Source organism: Scomber scombrus, chromosome 3, assembly GCF_963691925.1.
Source record: "Scomber scombrus chromosome 3, fScoSco1.1, whole genome shotgun sequence".
Lineage (NCBI taxonomy): Eukaryota > Metazoa > Chordata > Actinopteri > Scombriformes > Scombridae > Scomber > Scomber scombrus.
This window is the reverse complement of record NC_084972.1, coordinates 30,924,653-30,939,169: the sequence shown is the minus strand read 5'-3', so window position 1 is coordinate 30,939,169 and position 14,517 is coordinate 30,924,653. Positions and strand designations below refer to the sequence as shown.

Below are 14,517 nucleotides of genomic sequence, written 5' to 3'. Positions count from 1 at the left end.
CAAGCTACTAATTATTGTTGCTTGAAAAGAAAATAGTGTGGTGCTTACATTCACGTCTATTTTCAATTTATTTGTATGTTACTAGTGTTTGTGATTGCCTGAACATATCTGCTTCAAGATTCGGTTTGATATATATTCGTTTATATTCAGAGGTGAATTTACAGTGAAGAGAAATCAATCAGGAATCCATCGTTACACCTTCTTCACTGCTGTTGCTGGGTATAATCATGTAATTGAGAACTTGCAATAGGTAACATGCAAACATCACTCATGGCTATAGGTATTCTCAAGATCTAGAAAAAAGGTGAAAACATTAGGGACAGTCCTGTTACCTTTTGTTTTGCATCTAAAAAAATGATTAGCTAAACACAAATACTCCTTTTATAAATGATATAACACGACTGTCCCAGGTCTTTTCTTTCTGTATCTTGGGCAGGATGGTGCCATAGAAGTGAGCAGTACTAATGTTAAATAAGGGGAACTGTCTAGTTTTGCAGAATGACAACCTAAAAGATAGTTAGGGTGGAAAAAGACCCCCAACAGAACCCCAATAGTACAATTCTGACAGATGGCTATAGTAGATTATGAATCTTAATTTTTTTTTCCATTTTGATCTACTCGATTGAAACCACAAAGAACCATTATGTCCATTCAAACATCAATAAACAAACAATAGCGTCATTTTTTCTAAGTTTAAAAAATAAGTCTTGTTAAGAAACAGATCCGACTGTTTGAATATCTACGCTGCAAAAAATTATTTTTTCTTTTTTGTCTTTTTTTTTTGTATGTTTTGTTGTTATTTTTTTTTTTGCTCAGTTTGTTCAATTAAGCCCACGACAAGAAGTGGGGGAGGATACACAAGTAGTTCAAATATCAGCATATCAGAAATTCATTAAGAACATATGCAAAGATAATCCTATTTATAGATGACACTTAAATTACTTTAAGTAATGGGCTGAAATGGTGACACTGTAAAACTTCTTTTTTTGTTGTTTTTTTGCGTCGTTTTGATTACTTTTTGTGACAATTCTTAGTCCTTAGCCCTGACAAAAATGTATATCGGTGTGTTTAAGGCCTCTACTTACATTACAATTGATAGTAGTACATAATTATCTTCTGTGTGGTGGACTCAATTCAAATATGGGGCAAATGCAAACGAAACAAAAACAAAAAAAAAACATACATTTTCATTGCTGTGGATGTTAACTATAACAATACATAGTTCCTTTAGCTCATCTGTTTTCCTTCAGAGTTACAAAATGTCACAATCAAACTCAGACCGGTGAACAAGAAGAAGCTTTTGATGAGTGAAATTACACAATCAATGTCAATAAACAAACATTAATTCACTGTTATTCTGTTGGCATATACTTTGTCTCACTTTCAAACAATTAGAGATGACAATTTTCTAAGGAAAGGTCATACATGTGTACACCAAATTAACATTTTTAATTTGCACCTGTAGCCATCATGGAAAAACCCCTCATCATCGCACCGCTGCTGCCATGCTGCTTCCTTCCTCCCCGCTCCGAAAGGAACTGTTTGGAAAGTATTCAAAGCTGGTAAATGGTACAATGAACAATCAGCTCTTTGTTAACCACAATCAATGCTTTATAAATAAATGATTGTTGAACTTGTTGTTGTACAGGCGGCTGCTGCAGGTTAGATGATGTAGATAAGATGGGAAACTTCTATGATGGTTACCGTGGCAACTTCATATATATATATATATTTATATATATATATATCCAACTCTCAGATAAATTGTGATTTATCTGCATTAAATCTAGATTGTTATCATGCAATGCTACGTGTTGTTTCGGCCACAAAGTTGCTGTACTTGGACGCAAAACCAATTTCTTTAGATCAGAATCTGCTTAATGCCAAATGTGTAAACTTTTCTTTCTCATTGGTCCTCAAACGGGAAATCAGCCCTCAAAAAATGTTTTAAATTTTGGCACAAAAGAACACTGACAAACACACATTCCTTGGGTCACAGTAAAAGGAGATAATTTATATATATTTATATATTTGATTTTTTACAAGTGTTTTAATATCATCTATTTTATTCTTTCCATTGTTTAAAAACAGACCTTTAGTCATCGTTATCATTAGATAAAAATTCATGCTACTCAATGTGATTTTAGGTTGTGAAAAATGATCCTGCATTTTTCAAATTACAGATCTTCATGTAACATTGGGTATTACATTTCAGCTCCTTTTCTTTTTTTGTTCTTTTTTTACAGAGATTCCTCACAGACTACACATGACACTCTCCCTGGAAAAAAAGCTATTACCAGAGGTTGTTATAATGATAATGGAAACGACATGAATGTTTTGTGAAAAGATGACAGATTTTTATCAAGTGATTATCAGTTTCTGTAATCGGATTCTTAAAAGTATTACATGTGTGTTTTAACTCATAATAACACTTAGTCCTGATATATGCAAAACATACAGCCACAAGATAACTTAATTTGTCTTGCTGAATATTATAATGGATACGTTTGACTGAGGTGAAAATCACTGATTAAATTAGTCATTTTTCCACAATGTGGTTGCTGAGAAACTGAAAATACGCCATGGCAAGATGTGAATCTGATTATTGCTTTACAGAATGTAGCTAATTTGTTTGGAAAAAAAAGAAAAAAAGATAAGATCCCTGCAACACTGCTACTGGCAAAACAGAGGCCACTTTTGCAAAGTTTCTTTTTAGAGTACCATGACTCTAAAATTGTGTGGTTTAATTAAAATATTAGCTGATTAGTTGCAAGACAAATTAGATTTTGTTCTGAGTTCTTCTCTCTGAGTAAAAAGAAATTTTAATTGGCTGAAAATGTTTTTTGTTTTTTTTTAAATTATGCATGAGAGATCTCAGTCTTGTCTGTGAAAGAGAAAAACCCCAAATTCAGTCACATTTGTAAAAAAAAAAACTCAATTAATCTGCTACATATGTATGTATTCCTCGGTTGAACATACGCTATTTCATGTCTCCTCTCTCCGTGTAGCTCATAGCTCATGCTTAGTCTTATCAAGTTTTCTGCTAATTAATTACAAATTTTAATCAGTCATGCGGATGCTACCAGCTAATGCTACAATCTTACGGTAACTACCAAGGATATCCCTTCCCTCCCTCAGAGTTTTAACATTAATCAACTAAGTCATTATAGATGAACTTTGGCTCACTCCAAGAGACACTAACAACCATAATATTTACACATAAAAAAAGACATTAAGAATCATAAAGTGCCCAAATGAAATACATATATACCTTTGTTCTTTAATAAACTATAAATTTGTCTACAGTGTACACATTTTGTTCCCTTTAAATTCATCCTATTTTTGTGTGTTTTTAAATAAATAAAAAATCTGTAAGACCTGATACCAGTCCAGACAGATCCTTTGTTTGGATGATGCAAAGTACATTTCATGCTTCCTTCCTCTCTTTCCTTTTCCTCCCTCCGTACTGAGATGTAGCATGGCTAATCACCAGGTGCCTCGGCGGTTTGTGGATTAGAGCTGTAATTTAGAATAAAAGGGACGCTGCTCTGCACAAGGCTGAATACTGCTGTCAGATGTTGTGAGTGGTTGCTTCTGTTCCTCCCTCACAATGGCACATGCCGCAAGGTAATTGAAGAAAGAGGAAGGAGAAGACACTTGCTGGTAGAAATTGGCACAGTAGAAACTGTTATTAGACAACTGTTAGCCAAAGCTTTTAAAAAAAGAGAGGAGGAATCGTACAAATCTACTACTAGAGTATTAGCTAAAGAGCAATACAATTAAACTGGGTTACTCTGCAGGTTTTCAGCCCCACGCTGTCAGCCAGGTTATTATCCTGAACGCTTTGCTTTTGGAATAATTCATCTTTTTTTTTAATCAGCTAGTCAGTATGTGTCAGTACAGCACAGGTACAATACGTCCCCACCATTCACTCGATGTGACCTGTACTACCAGGTGGAATGTGAAAAATTGAGAAGGCATAACAGAATTGAACCGAAATGAGGATAAAACACCCTCAACGTTTTAGACCCCATTTACACCTGGCTGTTTCATACCAGTCATATCTAGATTACATCCTGATAATGTTTAACCCCATGCATCTATCATCAGCCACTTTCAAGTCTTATCTATACAATAGTATGCATGCATAAAATCCAATTTAGTTTGGCTTTAAAACCAGATATCTGCATCTGCCATGTTTTCACGCTCAGATATATCATTAATGACTACATATTATAGAATATTATGTATGGTTATGGTTCACACATATTATTCGGAGAGATAAATGTTTTTACAATAATTTGGCTAAAACAGAATCACTTCATGAAGTAGTTCAATCAAATTTCAGTATCTTTCTTGGTGTGTCTCGGGTGCTTTTAAACCTGCTCGCATAAACTGGACATTTACTACTTGCTACAGATTCAAGAAACAACCAGCTAAAATGGGGTCATTGGTCATTATTTTTAAGAAAAAACAACACAAGACTGCATGTTTTCATTCCTACCAAACACAACACCAGCTGATCTGACTGATAAATGCCTTACACAAAATAATCTGTAAAATCAGCTAATGTAGCGATTGATAGTAATAAAAATCTACAAGCTCGTAAATCATGATGGCACATGGTCTTTGGGAACTCAGAACCTGCTAGTTCTTCTCTTAAACCATAGAAATCCACCCAGGAACTGATTTATACCTGGCACCTGCCGTCCTAACTAACTGGTAGGATAGAAAACCCAGCAGTACTCTGGATCCCCAAGATCAGGTAGGAGATCTAGATCCTTCCAGAGGATGAAAAAGGGCTTTCTCCACATAAGTACGATACACTTAGTACCCAATGAATTGAACACTGAAGGGCGAAATGTGTGACACAAAAAAACAAAAAAACAAAAACAGCTCAAGTCAAGTGTTCAAAACCAATATGTCTTATATAAGTTGAAAGTCTTCTTCTGCGCACAGATTCACCATCCGCCCCACAACCTTCGGCCCCCATGCTCCTGCAAAATGGAAGGCTGGTGTCTCAAACTATCTGAGGGCAGTGTCACTTTCTCTCCGGACTCTCCGTGAATGGACATATAACGCTTTAGAGGCTGTCCAGCTCCTTTAAGTGGACGTAGAAAGACAACAAGCAGTCCTGGGGAATGAGAATCGAATGTAGGCTGCGGAGAAGGCGCGTAGTCGAAGCAAAGCTGAGCCTGCAGTGTATTGTGGTCCCAATAGGATGTGATCAATGTCGGCAACCGAACCCCCCCCCCCTCCCCCCCTTTGAAGTATCCTCATTAAGTGGGTTTTTGTTTTTTCATCAAAGAGACTCGGGAGAGAGCTAAATTTTCCTGCGAGTCCGAGGGGCGGTCGGTTGCAACAACAAAAGAAAATGTGCTTCCCATGAGTCTTGGGAAACAGATCTGATACAATATCAAAATAATTAAGAGTACATTTCCAATGATTGCCAGAGTGTCAAGTCATTTCCCAATCAGATGAGTGGTTCAGCCCCAAGTGCGGTTGGACCTGTCGAAGTGCCCTTGAGTTAAAATACTTAACACCTACCTGCTCCTGGTGCAGGCATATAAAAATGTGTCTTATGACTCAGTTGAGACAGTAAAAGAAAGTCTAAGCAGGTCTCAGCCGCAACAACAAAAAACTCAAAAATGTTTGCGTGAGTCTTAGGGTCGCTCACAGCAGGGCCCAATGGTGCTCTCCAGGGACATTTGGGAGGAGTGGCGGATGAGAGGCGCCATCGTCGGGTCCACCATGGAGGAGGTAGGGAAGAGCTTGTACCAACCAATCACCATCGTGCTGACGTCCAGCTCCTCCAAGAGGATTCGAGCTACGCCCATGAAGCATTTGCGGTCCATCCGTCCATAGTTGCCCCAAACGATCACCTAAGGAAGAAGTAAGATAGAAGATTTGGTGAAAAAAGATTGATATATTACCAGCTTTGCATTGATATGTCAAATTAGAGAAAAACAAGTATTATAAGCACGCTTTCCCTCTTCAGGAAATGTAAAACATGTCTGAATTCACAACCTTTTACACCAAGTTGAAGATATCCCCAACATGACACCTGGAATGTAACATTATTACCGTACACCCAGGATACTGAAGTATTACTGCACATTAACATTTAAAACTAGAAAAGCTTTTACACTCTATTTCACCTGGGACTCACAAAACAACCCCTGTCCTCTACATACATTTATATGCAAAGAATTCCCTTGCTCTCGTCTCCGCTGAGACATGAAGCGTGAACCATAACGTCCCCATTTCAAGTCCAGTCGGGAACCTTTGTCACATCTCTTCCTCCCTAACTACCTGTCACCTCCCTCTACTGTCTGTAATAAAGGCTTATTAAATTCCCCAAAAAATACAAAAAGAGGAATTTCCTTTTGCCAAATGTAAGAGGAAACATTACTGCCTTTGAAGTGTGACATTCTTATATGACTTAGAAGTCAAAGGAAGGAGATCGGGAAGGATGTCAACGCAGGAGACCAGAGCTCATGTCCTGTACCTCATGTTAGGTTTAGTCTAATTAACAAGTCACTTAAAAATTTAAACATAGTAACAGAAGTTTGGTAGATTAGCACACCTGCAATGTTAACTAGGAGATGAAAAATATGCACTTTACAGTCTATTTTTAATCTAATATTCAGACTATTTTTTCACAAATACCACCAAGTCTTGAATAGAAGGTATTGATCAGCATAGTCTTATTTTAAGGCAGTTAGTTCCTTGATTTGGCTTCGGGGGATCTTTAAAGCTGCACATAAAGCATTCTGGGGGTAATGCGGGAGCAGTCAAATTAATTGACAAAGTGATAAGGTTAGGAAAGCGGGGTTAATTAGAATTAGTAAAGATAGTTTGGAAAGCAGCTCTAACGCAGATCTCGACAGTTTCTCTCTCTGTTCCAGCAGCACCGAGCAGGCTGAGGTGTCAATTAAAGTAAATGAAGAGGTATTGTGTGTGTGTGTGTGTGTGTGAGAAAGAGAGAGAGTGAGATGATGCTGGTATGTGGTATGTGCGTGTGTATCTGTGTGTATTTGTATGTTCAGTGTCCTCTGTCTCCTGACATCCTGATAACATCAGGGTTCATCTCAGATGGCTCCACATCTTGTCAAGCGGCGGACAAAATAATCAATATCCGTCTGCGCGTGTGTCCACTCGTGCGGTGGTCTTGTGTGTCCGTGCATGCCGGCATACCAATTTGTTTCGTATGGGTGAGTGTGTCTGTGTGCGTCTGCCAGTGATTTCCACAGAGACTCTGATGCCAAATCTGCTTCAATCTATTCCCTCCTTTTTTAAAGAAGGAGAATCTATTTCTCTTTCTGTCTGCCCGCGATCAGCTCTCCAAACAAGGTCTCGACCTCAACCACTACCACTTAGTGGACATTGCGAGAGGGAGGAATGGATACTAGAGCAAAGCTAACCGGCTGAGTGTTTAACATTAAAGCTTAAAGATACAGTGTCCTCTTCTGCTTAAGGTTTATATGAAGTGGAACAAACGCACATGATGGTAACGCTAATGAAAAGGTGGAAAGGGATTTAATTAGGGCAGCACAGTGATGCAGTGGTTAGCACTATTGCCTCACAGCAAGAGGGTTCTGGGTTCGAACCCTCCGGCCTGCTGGTTAGAGCCCTTCTATGTGGAGTTTACATGTTCTCCCTGTAGCTGCACTATCTCTGCTTTCTCCCACAGACCAAAAACATGCAGTTTAGGTTAATTGGAGACCCTAAATTGCCCGTAGATGTCAATGTGAGTGTTAATGGTTGTCTGTCTCTATATGTGAGCCCTGTGATGGACTGGTGGCCTGTCCATGGTGTACCTTGCCTCTTCCCTAATGACAGCTGGGATTGGCAACCCTATATAGGATAAATGGTTTGGAAAATGGATGGATGGATGGATTTAATTAGAAGAACAAACAACCTTTTGCATGGTGAGGTGAACAATCGATGGATGCATTGAATTGAAGGAGAGAGTAAGGGTTGGTTCATGCTCCATCAGAAGTGATCTGAACCGTCCACCCACGTCGGAAATAAAAAGTGTTGTTTGGACGTCTAGAATCGAAGGTGGAGTGAGTTGGAGACACAATATCATCTGGTGCATATTTTCAGTCTCTCCCTGAAAGCTTTTATAATGCTGCACTTGGTTGTTCACATGAAAAGTGACAGAAATACTAGTGGCGTAACAAATGAAATGAAGAGCCAAATAGTGCTGGAGAGAAGTTGAAACCTTGCTTCTTTCTCTCCTCTTCACAGCTATCACGGCGTAAAAGAGGTTGTGAATGTCGGATCATTGGTTTTCAGAAAGTTACAGTAATGGATGTCAGAGAGGTGTGATGGAGAGGGAGAGGGAGGCAGAAGCCATTCGACGAGATGTTAAAAGATAAGGCTGACGATTTTCTGTGTTTTTCTTATTGTGAAACGAATCTCATGTGCAATGCATTGCAAAAACAACCTGATAGAGATCTTTAGAGTATTCAAATACATTCAGCGATGAGCACAGAAAATCAGGATAAGCCGACATTTATCTTTGCACTAACTTCATATGGAGCAGCGTACAGAAAACCAATTGCTCAAGACAATAAAAAAAGATAACACGCAAATCGGCAGAGAGCACGAGATAAGAGAGAAAATGAGATGATCAGAGCATGGGAGCAGAGGGTGCAGAGCGGGGGGGGAGGGGGGGTGGGAGAGGGGAGAGGAGGCGAGAGACGGACAGCCGATAATTAGAAAGGAGGTGTTTAGTGACTAATTACGCAGTGGCAGCAGCAGCAGCAGCAGCAGCAGCCTCGGGCCGATCTGAAGACCTTTTCACTGAACACAGCAGATCAAACCTGCAACCTTCTAAAAAACCCCGCCGACCCGGCCTCTGTTAACCACACACACCTGTCCCAACAGCCTGTGTGGGTTGCTGTGCTTATTATAGGCACAATTAAGACTTAAATTAAGGAACTAAAGGGAACAGGGAACATATACAAATGTCACAAAGACTTACATGCAAATGATCAGCGTCAGGACAAACTGCATGTCTGTATTTATGTGGCCATCATTGTCAGATTGTGCTTTGCAGACATTTACATTTCAAATAGTAGATACATGATCTTTGTTTTTGTTCTGTTGTGTGTTATTTTTACCAATACACCTCTATATTTGTGCACATATAATTTATCCTCTCAAAAACTCATCAAATCAAATCAAGATCCATTTAAATAGCATTTTCACTCTCAATTCACCACAAAATTACATTTAAAAACATGTAAAAACACAACCAATGTGCAGCCAAAGTGTAAATAATCTTCTTTTATACCTGTGCTTCAAAACGTAATTGAGTGTTTTAACTTCTCTTTTCATCTACAGCTGTCATTTAAAAGTCCTATTTGCACAGGAAGAAAACTGAACTGAATATGACAGTAATTCTCCCCCTGATTTAAATAATGTTATGTGGTGTAAAAGCAGGTGATATAAGCTGTAATTTCTGAGGTCATCCATACTGTTTTAATGCAGTGACAATGCAGTTGAGTTATGTAAAATGCATTATAATTCAACTGAGGTTTTTCTACCTATAACTTTATGTAATGGCAGATGTGAAATCTTTAAAATATGCTTCTATTTAAGGGGAAAAGGAACATTTTTTCTTCATAGTATCCCCTGACATATAAATACAAAGAAGCTGCTGAGAAAGTTAAATAAACATGTGTCTAAAGTCACTGAGCCGAGGAAGGTTTTTGAATGAATTTTTGGTGTCGGCTTCAGCGGCACTCCGCTTTCCTAAATCAGGAAGTGACAAATTGAAAAGCACTGCTGATTTCAGCGATTTTCATTATCCAGTGTGAATGAGTTTGATGAAACTCAGAGGACAGCGGCACAGACAGCAGATAATTAAGAGGGAGGCGTTTAGTGGCTAATTACACAGCGACAGCAGCAGCAAGAGCAGCCTGAGGCAGAGCTGAAGGCCTCTCCACTGAACACACAGCGGTTTCCACCTGCTGATTACTGAGGAAACCTGACACGCCATCGGGTTAAAAAAACACATGCACGCAATGTTGGTTTTATGGGTTATTTAAAGGCACGATGAAAACAGTATTACAGCAAAGTATGAATAGAATGAATGGTGACAAAGAGAGAGAGAGAGAGTAAAAACAGGGAAGAAGAAAGAGGGAGAGAAGGAAACAAATAAAGCAAAAACTACAAAGACGTAAAGAAGAATAAATAGAGACTGAACAAAGATGAGTACGGCAGCAAAAACAAGAAAGGACTGGTTTAATGAATTGATTCATTAACAGAACAGAAGAAACAAATAAAACAGGACATAAGATGAAGGGGAAAAGGTAAACAAGAAATGCAGGAGAGAAAGAAGAGAAAATGAAGGAGAGAGAGAGAACGAGAGAGAGAGAGAGAGAGAGAGAGAGAAGATAATTAAGGGGGAGAAAAATGAAAAAGCAGACAAGGCTTTAAAAAAGTAATGAAAGTAGAGCGTGAAAAAGGGAGAAAGAGAGGAATGGGAGAGGAAAATGAGGCTAAAACTAAGGAGGGATGGGAGTAAAAAAGAAAAAGAAGGAGAGAGAGGAAGTAAAAAGGGGAAAGGATTAAGAGAATAGAAAATGCAGCATGGAGGGAAAAAAAGAGGAAGAAAGAGCACAAAACGACGAAGGAAAGAAGGAAGGGATCGGCCGTAATAATCAGTTTCTCTCAGTTTGTCTTTTGTGACATTTTTTGATCTTGAAAGCAGCTGAAGCTCAAACAAATGGAAGTAGAGAATCAGCTCAAATGGCCTCCTGGTCCCTCAAGTCACATTTTCACTGTAAATGTCAAGTTGTGTTCCCCAGCGTCCTCCGCTGTCTCAGCTTTACACCACCTGAGTCACACACAAACCCAGCTGGAGCCATTTCTAACTCACGTTCATCAATCCATATGATCCTTGGTGGAAGTCTCTCTCTCTCTCTCTCTCTCTCTCTCTCTTTCTCTCTCTCGCTCTCTCGCTCTCTCTCTCTCTGTGTGTGTCTCTCTCTGTCTCTCTCTCTCTCTCTCTCTCTCTCTCTCTCTCTCTCTCTCTCTCTGTGTCTCTCTATCTCTGTCTCTGTCTCTCTCTGTGTGTGTCTCTCTCTCTCTATCTCTCTCTCTCTGTGTCTCTCTTTGTGTCTCTCTCTCTGTCTCTCTCTGTGTGTGTGTGTGTGTGTGTGTGTGTGTGTGTGTGTGTGTGTCTCTCTCTCTCTCTCTCTCTCTGTGTCACTCTCTGTGTCTCTCTGTCTCTGTCTCTCTCTCTCTCTCTCTCTGTGTCTCTCTCCGTGTCTCTCTCTCTCTCTCTTTCTCTCTCTCTCTGTCTCTGTCTCTCTCTCTCTCTCTCTCTCTGTCTCTCTCTCTGTGTCTCTCTCTCTCTGTGTGTGTCTCTCTCTGTCTCTCTCTCTCTCTGTGTGTGTCTCCCTCTGTGTCTCTCTCTCTTTCTCTCTCTCTCTCTCTCTCTCTCTCTCTTTCTCTCCCTCCCTCTTTTTTTGCTATCTTAGGGGAGCAATGTGGTAGAGTTATTTTGTAATTGGGACTGTGAACTTACTGTTTCCACCACACTGCACAACCTCAGCAGGGTGTGTGTGTGTGTGTGTTTGTTTTGGTCTATTCAGTTCACACAACATCCATTGCATCTCTGTAGATCCCTATTTTATTGCTCCTCCTGAGGTTTCTTTCTACTTTTTCCCCATTAGAGGGTTTTTTCGGGAGCTTTTCCTTATCCGAATCAATGGTCTAAGGACCGAGGATGTTGTAATGCTGCACAGGTTGTAAAGCCTCATTAGGCAAATGTGTGATTTCTGATATTTGTGGTTTATAAATAAAACTGGCTATGAATTGCAGTGTTGGTCTGTCAAGAGGTTATTTGTCCAGACTGACAAATAAAATAATATAACTATTGGATGTATTGCCATGGAATTTGGTCCAGACATTCTTTGTGCCCAGAAGGATGAATTCAATCTAATTACAAGAATAAAATGTTGGCACTGTATATTCCTGCAAACATCTGATTGGATATGTTTCATACATTGAGCTTCTATATATACTTGAATTATTATGTTTTATGATGTGAAACATAAATTTAAAGTAAAACAATGAAAAAAAGCCTTAAAAAATAGGTTTAGGTCAAGATGCCTCCTGGACGTCTCCCTGTAGAGGGGCTCTGTGGACATCCACCTGGTAGGAAACCCAGAGGGAGACCCAGAACACGCTGAAGGGATTAAATATCTCTCCTGTCCTGGGAACACCTTGAGATCCCCCAGGAGAAGCTGGAGGGCGTTGCTATGGAGATGGATGTTTTAGATTTCCTAACTCAGCCTAATGCCACTGCGACCCAGTAAATAAAACAAATACAAATGGTTGAAAATGTCCCAATGTCTTGCTAAAAACATCTGGATTTGTTGGTTGAGATGAGAGTGAGTGGACTCGGGGGTCTTAAACGATGCTCTCTGGTGTTTTGATGCTTTTCCAACTTTCCATGTCAACCCCCTGACCCCTCCTCCTTTAAATAAGAAAGTCAAGCTCATATAGATATTAAGTACGTCACTTTAACCTTTGTGTCATCCTCCCGGGTCAAATTGACCCCGTCTGTTTTGACTGTTCCTTTCTTTTCTCCCTTCATTCCTTCCTTCTGTCCTTCTTTCCTTCCTTCCTTCCTTTCTTCCTTCCTACCTTCCTTCCTCTCCTCCCTCCTTTCCTCCCTTCCTTCCTCCTTTCCTTCCTTCTTCCTCCCTTCCATCCTTCCTTCCTTCCTTCTTCCTCCCTTGCTCCCTCCTTTCCTTCCTTCTTCCTCCCTTCCATCCTTCCTTCCTTCTTCCTCCCTTCCATCCTTCCTTCCTTCTTCCTCCCTCCTTTCCTTCCTTCTTCCTCCCTTCCTTCCTCCTTTCCTTCCTTCTTCCTCCCTTCCATCCTTCCTTCCTTCTTCCTCCCTTGCTCCCTCCTTTCCTTCCTCCTTCCATCTTTCCTTCCTTCTTCCTCCCTTCCTTCCTCCTTTCCTTCCTTCTTCCTCCCTTCCAGCCTTCCTTCCTTCTTCCTCCCTTGCTCCCTCCTTTCCTTCCTTCTTCCTCCCTTCCATCCTTCCTTCCTTCTTCCTCCCTTCCTTCCTCCTTTCCTTCCTTCTTCCTTCCTTCCATCCTTCCTTCCTTCTTCCTCCCTTGCTCCATCCTTCCTTCCTTCTTCCTCCCTTCCTCCCTCCTTTCCTTCCTTCTTCTTCCATTCCTTCCTCCTTTCCTTCCTTCTTCCCCCCTTCCTAACTTCCCTCCTTGACTCGAGGAAAACAGGAGGGTTAAATGTTGATATGATATGACATTTGCCATTATATCCTTTTCTTTGTTAACTTTCAAATACAAACCTTGTCTAAAAGCAGAAATCAAGTTTAATGTCCGTCTCATTTCACAAACTGTTTGGCACTGTGGTGTATCTTACCTGTACCACTTTCCCCTGCGGGATTTCGGAGAAGACCAGGACCTGGTTGTAGAGAGGATCCAGAGACTTCCTCACTGACTTGGTCTTCTTCTTGGCCACACAGACTCCGTTCTCCAGGAGGTAAACTTTGATGTAGGCGGCTGGAACGACAGCAGACGGAAAAGTTAAACAGGTACTGAGTGTCGACCCCCCTTCAGAGCACTCTGCAATTCTGCTTTCAAACCGGCTTTACTCTGGAGTTTTTCAGTGAGTTTAGAGGTTGAGTCTGATGAGATTCACAGATTTAGAGCGCAGTTTAGAGTACAGTAGAAGAGACGAGAGGAGAGTCTAATAGAGAAGAAGGCAGATTACAGTAGAGCACAGGAGTCATTTGTTTGTCTGCAGGTTATTGTCCCATAAGTCAACGCAGATATAAACTACAAGTCCTTGAGTTATCTAATCAATGCAAAAAAAATTAAAATGTAAAATCAACGATCATGAGCCTCAAACAAGCTAATAATAGATGTGCAGCAACTGTAGCTTTCAACAAAAATATGACATTATAGTCTTGCAAATCTTGTAAAATTGATTCTGAAAACCACATTTAAGGATCCTCTTAATATACATTCCTTCACTATGACTTTATCACATTTCTATTACCACAATTCAATCAAATTCTTAATGTAGTTCAATGTTCATAGTTCAATGTCATTGTTGTAAAATGACAGCAAACTAATTTTCACCATTCTCAATAATCATTCATTTCATACTGGAATGTATCCACTGAAACATTTTAATGGTCATTAATTATATTTTGGGGCTCTACTAGAATATAGCTGAACCTCCAGAGGCTACGAAAACACAGTAATAGTTGGATTTCACTTCTTTTTCTCGCTCTTTAATCAAAATGGAAACTGAAAAACATTTGTATATGATCGAACATGAGTCAGATCATCCAGAATATGCAAGAGGACAATAATCTGATGTCATCAAAATATAAAAATAAGAGAAAATTACTAAAAGCATGTTATATCCCCTTCAAAATAACAGCTCTTACAACTAATAGTGGTCAGCCAGCAGTTATAGTATAGAGTATAAATGAGTAGATAAAGGCAG

The 14,517-nt window shown here is 39.7% G+C and overlaps 1 protein-coding gene across 1 annotated transcript in view; it reads right to left on the bottom strand.

Moving 5' to 3' along the window:
* Window positions 1-5,663: 5,663 nt before the first annotated feature.
* Window positions 5,664-14,517, bottom strand: part of rims4 (regulating synaptic membrane exocytosis 4) — a 58,658-nt gene continuing 49,804 nt past the window's right edge. Inside the window, exons 5-6 of the mRNA XM_062414569.1 lie at window positions 13,423-13,562; window positions 5,664-5,882 (exon numbers count right to left, since the gene is read on the bottom strand). Of these exons, the coding sequence (XP_062270553.1) occupies window positions 5,664-5,882; window positions 13,423-13,562 (359 nt within the window). The remainder of the gene's footprint in view (window positions 5,883-13,422; window positions 13,563-14,517) is intronic.